Consider the following 17,489-nt stretch of genomic DNA (forward strand, 5'->3'; position numbering starts at 1 on the left):
TAAAATTGCACCATTTTTTTAGGGGGGCTTTTTGTTTTTCTGTTGCGGGGCATCAACTTGGGGTCATTGTGTTCGTTGTTTAAGCGCCGCAAAATATGCAATTCAAGCGATACCAGTTGACAACAAGGAGCAAAGTGCCAGGATGCAGGAGCTCAAAACAGTGTTGTCCTTTTAGCTGTGGCACATTATTTAAAAAATTTATATTTTAATCACACAGAAGGTAGATCACATTAAAGAGGTAAGGATTTTGATACTCTCTTAAATTGCATAACTTAGAAAAAGTATAATGATTCATTCTTATTAATGCTATACAATTAATTTACTAAAAAATTTAACAAAATATATAAAAGTGTCTGAAATGATGCAGCAAAGATAACTTTATTATTCGAATTAAATTTAACGAACTTTCTTATCTAAATATATTTGTTTCATGCTTTTAGGCATCATTCTTTGCCAATCGCTATTTATTTAGTTTATGAAGAAAATACAATACAATATTTTCAAGCAAAAATTGTATTTACAATTTCAGAACGTAAACAAAAACGTCAGTCCTTTGGCTGCAAAATAAATACATTCATTTTTAACCGTAAACTGAAATTTAAATGTCTGTTCTGGACAAAGTCCAAACTGTGTGCAAAAGTTTTTGCCACTTTTAATTACCTAGAAAGGAATTATTTCAAGTTGCTTGTTTTGGCCAGCTCTTGGTAGTAGTTTAGTAGCCATTTTATTGTTTTTTAACTACTTGCCGTAACTTTATTTTGGCGAATCTAGACGTTCTCCTTGCTGATATGGCGGCACCACTCGAAAACAGGGCAACTCAGGTCAGCTCCTGTCAACGGATGGGGCTGGTTGGCGAGGACAGGATCAGGAGTTGGGAGCAGGAACCAGCGAGCATGGAGCAGGGAGCATGGAGCAGAGTGCACCGCTGCGGCGAAATGTTCCGACAGCTCGGCACATGTACCCATCGGTACTTTTGGGCCAAGCCCCTACGAAACGGGCCAGAAACGTTTTGGCCAGGACCCCATTGAAATGGTGGGCCTTCTTTGTTTTTGTGTGCCGGGCCTAAGCTTGGGGCAACTGGACACTGGTCACAGGATGGAACTCCACCGGTCCACCACTCCACCACTTCACTTGCAATTTGTTTTTAGTGGCCTGTTTATGTTGTGAGTAACGCCGCAGTGGTTGCCGGTTGCATGGCACTAGTTTGGGTTAGCAGTTTTGTAGTCTTTCGGCGGCTGTCACTTTTCATTGCCCCAGCTTGTTCATAATTTCCATGTTAATATTGCCCTTGAGTCGCGCAATTCAGCAATGAAATTAACTCGACTGTGAGCTCTGCTGTTTTGTCCTGCGGTTCCTGCTCCAATCCCCATCGCCATTTCATTTCGTGGTCCAACAAAAACATGTCCATTGCAATTAGCATATGAGCAACATACCATGTGCGGCCCGGAATTGTGGAGTTAGCGGTGGAATTGTGGGCGTGGCGAAGCCAGTAATTTATGAATTTTATGGCAATCCTGTTTAGGGACTTGCGGCGGCTGTCAATGATGAGGGCGGTCAACAACAACTAAACTAGTCGCACTTTTAATTTGATGAATAATCCTCTTTGGGGAATTGGGCGAATTAAAATTACCCAGGAGATACGGAAATTGCTTCCCACTGGGAGCGTAAATAACGCTTTTTGCGATTTGAAATAAATTTAATTGTTATTATATATATTTATTTTAAATCGATTGATCCTTTGGCAACCAAAAAATGGCCAACAGAAAAACATGCATTCAGTAGGCAGTCATAGAAAACACTTAAATCTAATCGTTTAATCGAAATTGTTAGATTATGATTAAATAAATTAGATAAATTCTTTGTTAATGATGATTTATATTTAAATAAATGTGTTAGCTATTACGATATTTCTTTTAATTAAAAAAGAAGAAGCTATCTAGAATGGCTAATGGGATACATAATATTTACATATATACATATATGGTAAGAATGTTTTTAAAGTATTTCCGTTTGGTTTGTCGACCGTTCGCTTTCAATTCAATGGCCAACTTTCATTCAATGTGGTTAGGCTTGGTGCACTGGGTGTATTATTCAAATGCCAACAAATTATGCATATGCATTTTCATTTTCACTTTTGCCAGTGCAGACATCAACAATGCAACAATAAAAGCTAAAGTTGAACCTATATGAAATACGGAGTTTTTGTGGAGCGCGCGGTGGCATCTACAACTTTAAACCAAGCCCAAAAACACAGGCAAACAATTTGCAAACAAAATACAAATTCTGCAGCATACTTTGGGGGCATTTAAAAAATGTATGTGGTTATGCAGCGGAGTAAGCCCCCTCTCCCCCCTCGGTTTCAACTGTCTTGGCCATATTGCTTGACCGGGCTTAAAGACGGATTCAATGCGAGCAGTAATGGAGTCTGGTTTGTTTCGGAAAGTTCCATTCGAGATAAGCAAATGAATTTCAGCACTTATCATATACAAATTGGTAATCTTTTTTGCTTCGCTTGTCGGTGGGAAGGGAGAAGTTTTATTGTTTTGTTTTCGGAAAACACGACCATAAGTCCTGGGGAATTTTAAAGTGAGAGCAGCAATCCACGGCGGGCGATGTGGCAACTTGCAGTGCCAGTTTTTCGCATTCAACTGACAGGATGAGCAGGAGCAGGAGCCGGAGCAGGAGCAGGAATGAGGATGAGGTGGTGGCTTAAACTATGCATCAGCAATCTGGGCTAACAACAAACTTGGCCGAGAGTGTGTCTGCGCTTGGCTGTGCTGCATATTTAAAGGCGCTTAAGTGCCGGCAAAAAGTGCAACCTGAGCACCCGAGAGTGCCGGGCGAAGGGATCGGTGGGGGCTTGGTTAGGTTCGGGGCATGCAGCCGGATGGGGGTTCCAGGGGGCAGACAGACCCCCGACATGCGTCGTCATCCGACACATCACTCATGCTGTTTTTGAGTCCTGATTGTTTTGAGTGTCTGGCAGCGACAGCAGCAGTTGCACCACCAACAATGGGCTACACGGCAAAAGAAAAAGTCGGATAATGCCATGATAATATACTCCTTATCCCCAAGTTTTAAGTCTTTTAAGTCTTTTACTTTTAGATTTACTTATAAAGCTCGAGAAAATAGAACAAGTTTGCAGGCTTCTAGTTCTTATAAGTTAGCTTATTGTAATTCAAAAAAATATTTAAAACATCAAGTTACTGCTTGCTAAAAATGAACAATTTAAGTGAAATTATGAATTCATTTTAATAAAAACATATTAATCTGTTAAAATATTCTTACTAATCTAATCTTTAGCTATGTTGTTCACTTTTGTCCTTTCTATCTTGACTCCACTGTGGCAGGACCTCGAATCGAAAGCAATTTGTTACTCTGTACACTAAAAACTGATTGCATTTGCGTCTGCCGCCAGGAGTCAGTGAATCAGAGACAATGTCGTTGGCTTGGCAAGTGCAGACTCCGTCGGGCGAGGTCCTTGTTTATGCCTAAAAAAGGTACGGAACTGAAGAGAGTCCTTGGACTTGGCTTTCGGCATTCTGTAGTGAGTACTCGAAAAATCAACGCCCAGTCAGCAAGCGCAAATAGTCAAACAATGAGTGTTTAGAGGAGGACCTGCAGCCGGGACAATTGGATCGAGTGTGGGCGATAATCACTGGTGCGTCGGCATAGCACAGACACCTTTGGTCGCTCCAAATGTTGACTGCTTTGCATATTGATTGGCCTTTGTCTCCGGCCGCCGCCGGATCCCCTTTTGTAAGTTCCCCAATACGCGTCCTTTCGTCCTTTGGCAGTCAACATGCCAGCGACACCTACATCATCAACTTGTTGACACTTTGGCAACATCAGCGGAAGGGAAGTGGGGCTGCAGGATCGGCAGGACGTGGAACTGGTGGCGCTGGTGGAGCAGCTCACGCGACATCCGCTCCTCTACAGCCAGTTGAATCCGCCGTATCCGTTCTTTATGGCTGTGAAAAACACTTTATGGAGCTCGAACGCCGCTGTGCGTTGACGTTGTTTGACATTGTAGAAATTGCTTTTAATTAAAATATTCTGCGCGGCAAATATCAGCGCACATGCAGTGCATTTCAGCGAGGGCGAAAAAAAAGGAGTGAGGGAAAGGGAAAAGGGTAAGGAACAAGGAAAAAGGGATATAAACTATATGGCTCTGCCTTAGAGACCTTCTTTCTTTTTTATCCATTTTTTTTGCATAACAAAAGCGAGAGAGTGCGTGAACATTGTACCCACACTTGAAGAAAAACGCATTGTCCTGGCCTTAAAGGGTTTTAAGGATGTAACCTTTAATTAGTGCATAATTATAAAAGAAATATGATGCTAAAATGAGATGTCAAATGCAAGAAGTGCGTGTTTACTTAAAGAAAAGGGTTAAATTACATTGAAAGGAAAGGGCTTATAAAGACATATTATATTGCAACATATTCAACTGTTTCACTTCAAATTTAGGGTCGAAGTATTTACTGCGTAACTAAATAGTATTTACTGATTTCTAAACTCCCTGAAACCCTACCTTTCTCTCAGTGTACTCGACAAGGGAGCGTCTCTGTTTGTTTGAAGACTTTATTAGTTTAATTTGGCTCAGAGCCTTCTTCGCATGGCTCGAATTGAATTTGAATTTGGTTGAAGCGTATATTAGCCGGATCTAAACCAGCCCTTCAGTTCCCTTTGATCGCCCGAGTATCTCTTTTTTTAAATTTTTTTTTGTCGGCAAGACATCTTGTGGAGTTCGAGCAAATTAGCTGGGAGGGACGCCCCTTGGCTCGTTGCAATGCAATTTATGCTGATTAGCTTGCATCTTGCAGTTGACTTCCACTTCCACTTAATGAATGGATTGTGCTGGCTTAAAAAGCCAGCGGGGAATCTAAAGATTGCATCTATATCGTTGGGCGGCTTGTGTAGTGTAAGTTGTCACACAATCTAGATTTCTTTGTTCCGTTCTCGAGCCAAATCACGACCAAATCCGCTTAGCAACTTTATAATTAGCCAGCGTTTTCGTTGTAGGCGTCGCATTGTTCAGCCGTCGTCAATGGGCCACAAACCGATTGACTTGGGAGGTTCTTTTCGGCGTGATTGCATAATCTCTAAGCCAGTTCTCGGCCAGTTAAGCGAAATCGAGGAGGCGGAGCTGGTGGAGCTCGAGTAAAAAATCAATGGAAATAAATCACCGAAAAGCGTGCGGCAGACTAGAGTCTCTATTTTTTTTTCTATTTTTTTTCATCTTGCCCCTGGCCAGACAAATGCCACGTCGGTTGACGACGGCACACTCGCCCAATGAAATCTGCTCCTTGCCACGGGCGTCGCAAGAGGGTTGTTAGCTAACTAAAACGTAAGGCGATAGTTCAATTTACTATTTTATTAACCTATCAATTTAGAAACGATATGATATTAAGTGACAGAGGTTGCTTTAAAGAGAAAATCAATCATAAAATAATATCGTATTTGTTTTTTTTCGTTAGTTATAGGTTAATGACTTCCAGTCTTTAGTTTTAAAGGAATATGTTTTTTATTTTGATTTTGTGATATTTAAAATTTTCTGTTATTTTTAATATTTTATTATATTTAACTTTTAACTTCTTATATTTGTGGCTACGCTCTTGCGTCCGAATTTCCTGTAATCGTATCGTTAAATTGATTAATTTCTTTATTTGCGCACCCGCTGAAAATTGCGGTCGTCTTGTCGTTCCGAGATTGAGTGAATCACTGCAAGGAGTAAGGTTAGTTTGTTCCCCGAAGCAATCAAATTTGGGATTAGACGGCGCTGCGATTTAAAGGGAATATCAGATTTGCATTAATGCCTTCCAGCGGAGTAACACAGCTGTGTTAAATCGTCAGTTTAGCAAAGGAAAGTCACGAAAAATAGTGCGAAATTTTTGTTATTTATTTTGCATACCTTATAATTGAGCTATGTATGTTATTGTGGCTTTCATTAGAATTGTGTACCACCTCCCCAATTTCCCCGCATCCACCCACTCAAGTTCAGCGGCCGCCGGCGCATATTTTGATTTTAGCTTCAACGCCGAATTTTGATGGATTAATGGGGCTGGGCGGCATTTGTTGTCAGTGGTCGGCATCTTGGCGTCAAACAAAGGCGTGGTCATAGCCAATGGCCAGGGAAAGGGGTTTGGGGGGGGGGGCGTGTACGCGGATGACGGCGATTTGCTTCGGGTCGTTTGTCTTATCCGCCGGGTTGCATGGCTGGCAATTACGTATACGCCCCGTGTGCGCAGCAATGTGTGCGTACTCCATTCACAGAATGCGGAAAGGTGATTATTCGCTCGGGGTTCTCTAATGTTTGATCGATAGGTCAGCGCAAATATTAACGCCAATTTTGCGAACAATTCGCATGGAGTTCCTGTTCGCAAAATAAAGGCAACAATGCCATAACAGCAATTTATAGTAGAATAAGAAAGATTTAAACATTAAACTGTAAATACACTAAAATTATATACAAGATAATATAAACGTTTGTCCAGATATTCGTTTAATGTACTGTATTCATGATAAGCAGCTTTAATCAATTCATAAACGATTATCAAGATCACGATTTCAGCACGGACAAACAAAAATCTAGAATGTAGATTTGCTAGAGACCGAGAATGAATAGAAGCGGTACCTAAGAATACCTAGTCATTGTAGACTTCGCAATTTCACAGTGGCCATTACAGAGCTTATCGCAAGTACACTATAGTATAATTAATAGTCTCTCCGATAAGACAGCATTTCGTCATAATATAACCATGAGCAAACACATGGTTATGTGTCAGAAGTCCGAGGAAACGCACGACGTCAACAATGCTACCCACCTGGCTAACCGCGGCGTATTTGCAGCCCAGACTAAGGGCATACTGCCAGGATGACCGGCTGCAGGTCCTTAGAATCTGGGCCAAGCCAGCGACGGGGAAAGGAGAGAACTTTGTTGGCGTGATGACCCGCATCTATGTGGACTATCAGCTGGGCGATGGATCGGTTGTGAATAAGACCTACATAGTGAAACAGGCTCTGTCCGCCGAAGTTCCCCAGGCGGAGGTCTTTTTCGAATATGAGCTGTACACTCGTGAAATGGACATGTACGAGTTCATTCTGCCCAAGTTGAAGGAACTGCTGCAAGAAGCTGGGCTGGACCAAAAACTAACTGCAGATGCCATCACCGTGGACCGCGAGTACAACACCATGATTCTGGAGGATTTGGCACCGTACAAGTTCGTCAATGCGGATCGCGTGAAGCAGCTGGACATGGCACACACCGAGCTGACACTGGAAATGCTGGCCAAATTCCATGCCGCCTCCATAGTTCTGCAGGAACGCCATCCAAACCTGCTAACCAAGTGCTTCTACACCCACTTCTTTTCGCGTGACAAGAAGGCGTATTCGGTGGTCTTCGCCGGTTTGTTCAAGGCGTTCCTCAGATTCATAGATGGCTAGCCGAATCTGAAGGAAGCCTATGGCGACAAACTGCACAAGCTGCGTACCCACATCATGGAGTATGGTGCCCGGGCCTACGATGTGGGCGAAAGTGATTTGAAGACATTGAACCATGGTGATTGCTGGACCACCAACATTATGTTCCAGTACGATGATGCGGGTGAACCTCGTTCAGTTGTTGCCATCGATTTTCAGTTCAGCAATTGCACATCGCCCACCATCGATTTGCACTACTTCTTCACAACTTCTCTGAGGGAAGAGGTTGGGGACAAGGAATCGGAGCTCGTTGAGCATCACTATAAGGCTTTAAAAGCGAACCTGGAGAAGTTCTCCTACAAGGGTTCACTTCCCACACTTCAGGAATATAGGCTTCAATTTGAACGACGCCGTTTCATGAGTAAGTACCATGAAGCTAAACAATGCATCGAATTGCTTTTAAGACTTAACATTTAACAGGTCTTTTGGCTCACATGTTTAAGCCTTGTATGATTTATAATGGATCTGAAGAGACGTCAGATTTCTCAAGTCTGTATGCGGAGAGTCCTGAAGGACTTCGCTACCAGAAGTCGGTTTATGCCAGTGAAGCTGTGATCAGGAGTGCAACCAAACTGCTGGCCATTCTTGATGCCAAGGGTCTTTTGGAACTCCAGTAGGTTGTTTTAACGTTCACAACTTATATTTAAAAAAAAATAAATTAAGATTTAAAGTCGTAAACGATAATATGATTAGGGAAAAGAGTATCTGATAGTCAAGGAACTCGATCGACTTTAGATTTCCCCCTTGTTTTGTTATAGTTCAGTGCAAATAGATAGACAATGTTTGTATACCAAATCACTTTTTATAGATCACTTAAATAGATAAGCTATCAGCAAAAACTTAATTGCTTTAAAGTATCACATATGTATATACTTTCGTTTCGTCATTTTCGCGTCACTTTCGGTGGGAAATGATTAAGTAAAATGACCTTTAGTCTGAACTGACTAAAATCTATTTCATTTCATTATATTTAACTATTTTTTAAATCTGAAATTTTCCAATTTAATAAGAAATTTTTTGAAAATTTTTTGACATTTATACAGTCCGTACTGCAAGTACACCTCTAATATCTGATTTCCTTCCTCTGTAGCTGCCAAAAAGTGCGCCAACTTGGATCTTAAATACGGGTGGGACAACGTTTGCACCTGGACGAGCTTTCCGTGCGAATGGTTTGCTCAATGACCAAAGCTTCAGCCTCGAACAAAATGTTTACGTACTCGTATTTGTGTGATTCTTGTGTAAATTGTCTGTGAAAACGGCCATGGAGTGCCTGGGCTCAGACTGAGACTCAGTTCAGATACAGGATTCAGATTCAGATTCAGATTCAGATTCAGGTTCGGCTTTTGCATTTGCATTTGTCTGTTTTCAATTCCTTTCCATTTTCCCACTAGCTGTGATTTCGTTTTGCATACGTACATCTTCCGCTTCCGCCGCATCCTCCGCATCCTGACGCACCCCATCCAGCACTATCCCCTTCACATCGTATGCTATCCTATATCCTTTTTGCCGCACCCACACCCACACCCTTTTTTCCGGGCAGCACACACCGATGCTCATTTCGCCAGCGTCAACTAAAAATGCATTTCCTGTCAAGTGTAAAAAGGAAATGATGTGATGCTCTTCGGCTTTAACGTGCAATCAATCATTGCCGTGCCCGTTTCCACCCAAAAGGACTCTCCGTGTCCTTTCACACGCCACACACCCCTTCTACTTTCATATCCTTTTGCGGCTGCAAAGTCAACGAAGGCGGGTTTATTAAGTCGGGCAAATAGTGTTAAGTATTTGTCAAATGTCAAATGCCAAATGCCAAATGCCACATGCCAGACGCTCCCTTTTGCCGGGCTTAATGGATCCCCTCGCATCCTGGCCAGCCACACACTGGCTTTTAATTGCCACGCCGATAGGCAAGTGATTCTCCTGTCCCTGACCCAACTGGCCCACCACCTGGCATTGAGCTGCAGCTTCCGCCTCCTCAATTAGAGGGTCGTTGCCAGAAGTGTTGACTATTAACCCCCACCGACAGTCGACGTACCTGTCTAAATTAATTAAAAAGCCGAGTGCGGATAGTGTTCTCAGCGAGCTGCAAAAATGTAATTAATTTAGAAGCAATTAAATAAAATGCTATTATGTAAGTAATCAATAAATTTGGTATTTTATATTTATCTTTAGTTTCTGTGTGCCGCAAAGGGATTTATTTATTTATATAAAATCAAGATCAATCAAGCCTTATTTTTCGAGGTAAATGTATCATAGAAATATATAAAAAAAAAATCAACTGAAAAGAATCCACTGAACAACATCGATTTCCCGGTACTTTCTATTCAGCCGGTCTGCCATTTGTACGAGTATATATTCTATAATAGATACATATATGCAAACACATAAGGGGGCAAAAAGCGAAGTAAAGGATTCACTCAATGGAAATCCGATCTCCTTTGAAGCGTGTCCTTAGGCACTTTGCTGTGTGTTTTTTGGTGGCTAAGGCAGGTGGCATGTATCTCTCTATCCAGCGTAAGCCATTCACTTGACTTTTCAAGTTCAAGTATGTGATATATGCATACATATGTATATATTTATATATATATATTTAGATTCCCTACTGGGACGATAAGTGTGCCCTGGCTGTCCACGCATCTTGATGGCTTGGGGCTACGTGTTTGGACGCTGTAATCGAATGTTTATGTCCCACAGAATGCTCACGGACGCTTCACGCACTTTCAATTTTTGTGTGTGCCTTCGCCAAGGGGGAGGGGGGTGGGGGAGAGTCATTGAACGGGGATCTCTCGATGCCTCATTGTTCACAGCCATCCGGAGACAATTGTGACCATAATGGAGAGCGGCTGGTTCCTTGAAGCCGCTTAATTACAGCGCTCAAATGAGTTGACACATTTTTTCGTTGGGCTGCGCGGGAAGCGGCGAATTTCATAGAAAAGCCTTTTGGGGCAACCTTCGGTTCTGGGTTATTATTATCAATTAAGACCCATTTTCGGTGACCCAAAGCGTATTTTGTTCCTGGTTGGCAACCTTTGATGGTAACCAACTCATTCATGGTAAATAAATGAAAAAAAAAGTAAATAAAGGTAGATGCCTGTAATTAGTAATCCGATTTGGCAATTTCCAAGCCTCTGTTCCGAAGTGCAAAACTATGTGAAACTGTGCCAATGTCTGCAAGTGTGGACACCAAATAAACACCAAATGGAGCAATAATAAATTTTCTAAAAGACCAAAATAAACAAAAAAAAAAAAAACTGAAAATCATGCGCCCAATGAAGCAAACGCCACTGACACACAAAAGCCACCAAGTCGAAATATAAATATATATATTTATATACGTATGTATAGTGGCGGATATTGAGGTGTTGACAAGACACCTGTATTTTCGTGGGAGGTGGAGAAATAGTTGGCTTTAGGGACAACTTGACAGCAAATTTGGCGCTCCATTGGCGTGCGCATGTCGCCAAGAAAAAAAAAAAAAAAACACGGCCAAGTGCGTTGTGCTCCGACAGAGGGCGCTGCAAGGTGGCAAACGGACAATTGAAAAGTTAATTGAACGGCACTTAAAACGCAATTAATTACCAAATCGCTGACACGCTGAGTAGGCCTACAAGGAAGCGCTGAACTTGACAACGAAAATGGAGAGCGGAAAGCCAAAAAACGAAACTGAAACTGAAACCGAAACCGAAACTCAATCGGATAGCAGTATCGAAACCGTGGACAAAAAGACAAATTACCCGAAACCAGTTTTGGCCCAAGACAATTGTCAAATTGTCAACCAAGATGCCGAGACACTTTTGTACTTGTTACCGGTTTGCTCTTCGGATTTTTTTTTTTCTTTTTATTTTTTTTTTTTTGTCTTTTCTTGAGGGCGCCACTTCTTTTTTGGGGCGGCTAATTCTGACGCCCCATATAAAGTGGTGCGCGTCGGGAGTGGTCGACATCATTAAGTCGACGTCTCTGCCAGAGTCGGACGGATATATACAGTCGTCAGTCTGAAAGTCATCGCAACCTGTGCGGCACGTGCCACTTCATCCTCGAGCAAACCGAGTAGTCCAGTGCAAAGGAAGTGATTCCACAATGGCAGGCAAAGTGAGTTTAATAAAGTGGAACTCTAAGCAGCTCGATTTAAAAGGCATTTCAATGGCGTACAAAATGGCCAACTTTCAAGGCAATTGCTAAACTCGTGTGTTACTATATCCTTTCTCGAAAAAAAAAATATCCAGCCAACTTGTATTTTTCTATAAATCCGCAAAAATTCCATATCGATTAAATGTTTAAATTCGGTGTTGGCCAAAAAATAGGAAGCAAATTCAATTTCAGTGCAACTGAATTCATAACTTGTGATTTGCATAATCACGAAAATAAAACCAATCCAATTGGCATTGCTTCGATTTTAAATTAATATTGGATTTGAAAAATTGTATAATGCAATTGGATTTTTGTATTGCATTTGCACGTATGAAAACATAGTTTTTGGCTAAAATATAAAGTAGCGCACTTCTTTTAGCAAAATTAACTTAAATTATTAACAAAATGAAGTGAATGAAAAATGTTGAAATAATTTAAACCCTTTTTCCGTGCAGCTCCTGACTGTTTTCTCCCTTCTGGCCATCGCCGCATCCTGTCGCGCAGGATTCGCCGCCACCTATGCCGGCTATCATCCCGCCTATGCCACCTACCAGGCACCGGCTGCCGTCTACCATGCGGCACCAGTGGCCCAGGCTGCTGTCTACCAGCAGGCGGCTCCAGTTTACGCCAAGACCTTTGTGCCAGCTGCTCCTGTATACACCAGATCCTATGCCCTGCCCACTCCAGTTGTCAAGGCGGTGGCTCCTGCTCCTCTCGCTCTGCCCGTTGCTGCGCCGGTGGTGAAGACCCTGGCTGCTGCTCCCGTGGTCGCTGCTCCAGTGGTCAAGACTGTGGCTGCTGCTCCCGCTGTACTGAAACAGGTAGAGTTGGAATCTTCGCCGCGCTACGACTTCTCCTACGGCGTTCACGACAGCATCACCGGCGATATCAAAAGCCAGGTGGAGACCCGTGACGGTGGCAATGTTGTGGGATCCTATTCCGTCCTGGATGCCGATGGTTTCAAGCGCACAGTGACCTACACCGCCGACGACATCAACGGATTCAATGCGGTGGTCCAGCGGGAACCGGTTGTCGCTGCCCGCGCAGTTGCTGCTCCAGTGGTTTCCGTCTCCGCTCCAGCTCCAGTTCCCGTCCATATTTCCTCCGCTCCCGTTGCCTCGCTGCCCGCTCCCATCTACTATCCACACCAGCAGGTGTTCGCCCCACAGCAGATTCAACAGGTTGCCGAGCAGCAGGGTGAGGTGGTGGAGTCTCCTGTGGCCCAACAGCCCGAGCTGGAACCCACTCCCATTGACTACAACGAGGGTCAGCAGCAGCAGCAGGAGCAGCAGCAGCAAACCTATCCCCAGGATCAGCAGTTCCCACCCTACTCGCCAGCTGGTCAATCCTCCCCAGCTCCTGACAGCGATGATTCCGACGTGGTGGAGGCACGATCTGCCCCGGAGGCCAGCAGCACCACCACCACCGCTGCTCCAGTTACGGAGGAGAACAAGAAGACGGCCTAGATTGGATTATGAACGGAAATATTGTTGAAATTAATAAGGAAATGAATAAAATACTTCGAGAATACATAAAAAATTGTCTACTAATTCAAATTAAATGTAGTTTAGTTACATTTATAAGCTGATAATTCAAAAGCTTAAATGCGGCGATTTTAATAATTAATTTACCACATTAATTTAGCGGATTACTTCTCAAAGAATCGAAAAACAAACAATTGAAAAAGGGACTAAATCGATTGGCAGCAATCATCTCTAAAAAAAATTTTGTTTATTTCTGACAACCGCATATAAACAAAATGAAAAGAGCATTAACCGGAAATATCTGCGCATTTATTGCATTATTACTGATAATCGAGAGATTAAATGGTATTAGTGCAATGATAACATATTTGCAAGCAAAAAAAAAGAGACAATCAAATTTTATATTTAAAGGTAGACAGATAAAATCAGTACCTTTTATTATCCAATTAAATATTGATTTAGGTGGCTATTTTTTGTCTTATTAAATATGGATAGAGCTTTACATTTTAACACATATTCGTTGAATAAATTAACAACAAAGATTGAACATAAATATTTATGGAAATTGTAATTGAAGCTTTTAAACGTATAGCCTTAATATTAAACATTATTAATATTATATTATTTTAAGATGAAGGTTTTCCTTACAAAAGTAAAGACGAGAAAGTAAAACATAAACATTTGTCATAAACATTTAAATGAGCCCGCGTGGTGTGCAGATTCAGCCGACTTCTATTCAGCTGTTGGCTGAATTTGGCTTGCATGCGCACACGTTCCACGTTCCACAACAACATATTGAAATCCAAAAGCTGCTTCACCACTTGGCAAGCGATCGTTAACAAGTTACACCAGAAATTTATATATACTAAAAAAATAATAAGTTACTTAAAAATTTAGTAATAATTATGTGGATATAAAAAATGTACATTATTTTTCTCTACGCGCCGTTGTCCGAAGTTAACAGCAAGATAACATGCGATATTAGGCACCTACGTTCACACTGGCATCAAATTTCGATAACTGACAAAGATCGATAGCCATCTGCGTTTCGTTCGCCACTAAGGCTTGCTTTTCAAATCAAACGGTAAATTCTGGCGGCGCCAAGCAGGCATTGACTCCAATTTCGCATCGATTACGAGAGTACTGTCTACGTTTGTCTACAGTTTCACCGACACATTCAGCGTGCTAACACGCTCGACAAATTCTCGTGCTCGCGTTTCGTTAGGGAACGATAAAAATTGTGTAAAAATTCAGTAAAGTGAATTTCCATTCGAAAAAGCCAGCACACGCATTCAAAAGGGCAAAGGTACAAAGGTAAGTGCGTGTGTACTCTTTTCTTCCTTTTCGCGGTTTTTCCCACTGCTTTTTACTAGCGTTCATCAATTTGACCGCCTCTTCGTGATCTCCTCTTCTCGTTCCCCTCTTTCCGCGAATCGGCAAATGGCGGCTGCTGCAGCTGTTGCCAACCAAAGGCGTAGTTCTTAACTCGCGGGGGCTTGAGCGATTGGGTGCCCCGTTAAAAATAATCTTGTAAATTAGTTGGCTTATGTTGGCTAACACATAGGAATAACATATCGAGTTGCTGGCCACAAAGAAAACCCCTTTTTTGAACTCATGGTTACGCCCCTGTTGCACGCCGAAAGGAATATAAAAGACAGAGATAAAAAAAAAGAACCCAAGCAGCCCTTGATTCTGCTTCTTCCTGACATTGACTCACATTTTCCTTTTCAGTTTCACACATTTCATCGCAGCAGCAAACATCTAAACTTTTAAAGAAAAAACACAAAACTCAAAAAAAAAAAAAAAATGAGTAAGGCGGATTCTAACTCACGACAGGGCTCCTACAAGGCCAACAGCATTAACACGCAGGTAATGTACACAAGATCCTCCGCAGAACTGCGTTCGGAACTAACCTCACTTTTTGCCCTAGGACTCACGCATGCGCCGCCATGAGGTGACCATCGAGCTGCGCAAGTCCAAAAAGGAGGACCAGATGTTCAAGCGGCGCAACATCAACGACGAGGATCTAACGTCGCCGCTCAAAGAGCTCAATGGCCAGTCGCCGGTGCAGCTGTCCGTGGACGAGATAGTGGCGGCCATGAACAGCGAGGATCAGGAGCGCCAGTTTCTGGGCATGCAGTCTGCCCGCAAGATGCTCAGTCGGGAGCGCAATCCACCCATCGACCTGATGATCGGCCATGGTATTGTGCCCATTTGCATACGCTTCCTGCAGAATACCAACAAGTGAGTAGTGGCTTTAGAATGTTGATGAGAGCATTATTGAATATCCCCTGATTCGCCGCTACAGCTCAATGCTGCAGTTCGAGGCCGCTTGGGCGCTTACCAACATCGCCTCTGGCACATCCGACCAAACGCGCTGCGTTATCGAACACAATGCTGTGCCGCATTTCGTGGCTCTGCTCCAGTCCAAGTCCATGAACCTGGCCGAGCAGGCAGTCTGGGCTCTGGGCAACATTGCCGGCGACGGAGCCGCCGCCCGCGACATTGTCATCCACCACAACGTAATTGACGGAATCTTGCCACTGATCAACAATGAGACACCGCTCTCTTTTCTGCGCAACATCGTCTGGCTGATGTCCAACCTGTGCCGGAACAAGAATCCATCGCCGCCATTCGATCAGGTGAAGCGGCTGTTGCCCGTCCTGTCGCAGCTTCTGCTTAGTCAGGACATCCAAGTGCTGGCCGACGCCTGCTGGGCTTTGTCCTACGTCACGGACGACGATAACACCAAGATCCAGGCTGTGGTCGACTCGGACGCAGTGCCGCGCCTGGTCAAACTGCTGCAAATGGACGAGCCGAGCATTATTGTGCCCGCCCTGCGCAGCGTTGGCAACATTGTGACTGGCACAGATCAACAGGTAGGAAAACAAATGATTTTAATCCTTATTGTTATAACATGCCTGACCGACCTGTTTTTTTTTTTTTTTTTTATTAGACTGACGTTGTAATTGCATCTGGAGGTTTACCAAGGCTGGGACTCCTTCTACAGCACAACAAAAGCAACATTGTGAAGGAGGCTGCCTGGACGGTCAGCAACATCACAGCAGGTAACCAGAAGCAGATCCAGGCTGTGATTCAGGCCGGCATCTTCCAGCAGCTGCGCACCGTGCTGGAGAAGGGTGATTTCAAGGCTCAAAAAGAGGCTGCCTGGGCGGTGACAAACACCACGACATCTGGCACTCCCGAACAGATCGTCGATCTAATTGAGAAGTACAAAATATTGAAGCCTTTTATCGATTTGCTGGACACAAAGGATCCGCGTACCATCAAGGTGGTGCAGACGGGCCTATCCAATCTGTTTGCCCTGGCGGAGAAACTTGGTGGCACCGAGAACCTATGCTTGATGGTCGAGGAGATGGGCGGTCTAGACAAGCTGGAAACTCTGCAGCAGCACGAGAACGAGGAGGTCTACAAGAAGGCCTACGCCATCATTGACACATACTTCAGCAACGGCGACGACGAGGCCGAGCAAGAGCTCGCACCTCAGGAGGTCAACGGAGCCCTCGAGTTCAATGCCACCCAGCCCAAGGCTCCCGAAGGTGGCTACACGTTCTAATCGCCCACCCCACACATTCCAAACTCCGCTCACACGCCTTACAAACAACTACACCTTCGACCGCGCTCACACACTATGCCATTGTCAAACATACGCATACTCATCATCACATCTTACAAACATTCCCAAACACTTTGGAGGTATGCATGGAAACACAGGCGAATGCATTAGCTTAAAGTCATAATTGAATCGGGTTGGCAAAATCCACTCGCATGAATCCCCATTTAACATACCCGTATTCCTCGCGTTAGACTAGACTTCACAGATTGCAGCATGGATCTTTCTGGCAGTGTTCCTCGTTCACGATGCAACCGCTCGGGCAGCTGCGCTGGCTGGGATCCGTGGATCATAGTATTTCCAGAATCCGTCTGTACAGGGGGCACCTTATGTTTGCGTGTACTAGGCTTTTTATTGGATACGTTTCGAGCTCATTTCGGATATATTTTAGGCTGTTTAGTATTTATTTATGTATACAGGAAACGCTTTTAATCCTCCACCTTCGCGCAAGCATTACAACAACAACAACAACAACAACAACTCATTCCCTTCACACCAGTGTCCTCATTCCCGAATCGCATGTTTATATTCAAAGTTGTCAATAAATAATGAATTGTTTGAATGATTAATTAAATTTCATGTGTATTTAAGCTGCATTTGAGCATTGCGAAAATTGGAGCCTATTTTTGGGCCTTGGCATTTTTTTTTGTATATTATTTGGAATGCTATTGGGATATACACCGATGCAGGCAATCGAATTTAAAATGTTATCCCTTCGATGCGCTGGCGCCTTTTGTCCGTAAATCCGCGATAAAAAGTCATGCAGT

General features: G+C 43.3%; 3 protein-coding genes and 2 long non-coding RNA genes across 6 annotated transcripts; all 5 read left to right on the top strand.

The window, feature by feature from the left end:
- Positions 1–6,777: 6,777 nt before the first annotated feature.
- On the top strand, positions 6,778–8,399 carry CG33301 (uncharacterized protein). Of its 2 annotated transcripts, none has more exon segments than NM_001298864.1 (2): positions 6,778–7,840; positions 7,900–8,399. In NM_001298864.1, coding segments are annotated over 2 exon segments (1,224 nt in total). In that variant the 5' UTR covers positions 6,778–6,813; the 3' UTR covers positions 8,097–8,399.
- A 160-nt stretch (positions 8,400–8,559) lies between these two features.
- lncRNA:CR44874 (long non-coding RNA:CR44874) lies at positions 8,560–9,487 on the top strand. Its single transcript, NR_124170.1, has one exon. It is a non-coding gene; the product is annotated as a long non-coding RNA:CR44874 (long non-coding RNA).
- A 1,314-nt stretch (positions 9,488–10,801) lies between these two features.
- On the top strand, positions 10,802–11,298 carry lncRNA:CR44875 (long non-coding RNA:CR44875). Its single transcript, NR_124171.1, has one exon. It is a non-coding gene; the product is annotated as a long non-coding RNA:CR44875 (long non-coding RNA).
- Positions 11,299–11,410: 112 nt separating this feature from the next.
- Positions 11,411–13,133, top strand: Cpr31A (Cuticular protein 31A). Its single transcript, NM_205956.2, has 2 exons — positions 11,411–11,565; positions 12,060–13,133. Exons 1-2 carry the CDS (start codon positions 11,554–11,556, stop codon positions 13,068–13,070), a joined length of 1,023 nt encoding a protein of 340 aa, NP_995678.1. The 5' UTR covers positions 11,411–11,553; the 3' UTR covers positions 13,071–13,133.
- Positions 13,134–14,097: 964 nt separating this feature from the next.
- Pen (Pendulin) lies at positions 14,098–17,293 on the top strand. The gene is made up of 5 exons (NM_057693.5): positions 14,098–14,402; positions 14,820–14,957; positions 15,019–15,332; positions 15,397–15,967; positions 16,045–17,293. The coding sequence occupies exons 2-5, from the start codon at positions 14,895–14,897 to the stop codon at positions 16,663–16,665; spliced, it is 1,569 nt and encodes a 522-aa protein (NP_477041.1). The 5' UTR covers positions 14,098–14,402; positions 14,820–14,894; the 3' UTR covers positions 16,666–17,293.
- The last annotated feature ends 196 nt before the right edge of the window (positions 17,294–17,489 follow it).

The sequence above is a fragment of the Drosophila melanogaster genome, chromosome 2L (assembly GCF_000001215.4).
Source record: "Drosophila melanogaster chromosome 2L".
Taxonomy (NCBI): Eukaryota; Metazoa; Arthropoda; class Insecta; order Diptera; family Drosophilidae; genus Drosophila; species Drosophila melanogaster.

Bases quoted from the DNA above. Each gene is read 5' to 3' on its own strand.
- Pen (NM_057693.5), top strand. From the start codon at position 14,895: ATGAGTAAGGCGGATTCTAACTCACGACAGGGCTCCTACAAGGCCAAC. The intron at 14,958-15,018 runs GTAATGTACACA...TTTTTGCCCTAG, and splicing joins CCAACAGCATTAACACGCAG to GACTCACGCATGCGCCGCCA. The intron at 15,968-16,044 runs GTAGGAAAACAA...TTTTTTTATTAG, and splicing joins TGACTGGCACAGATCAACAG to ACTGACGTTGTAATTGCATC.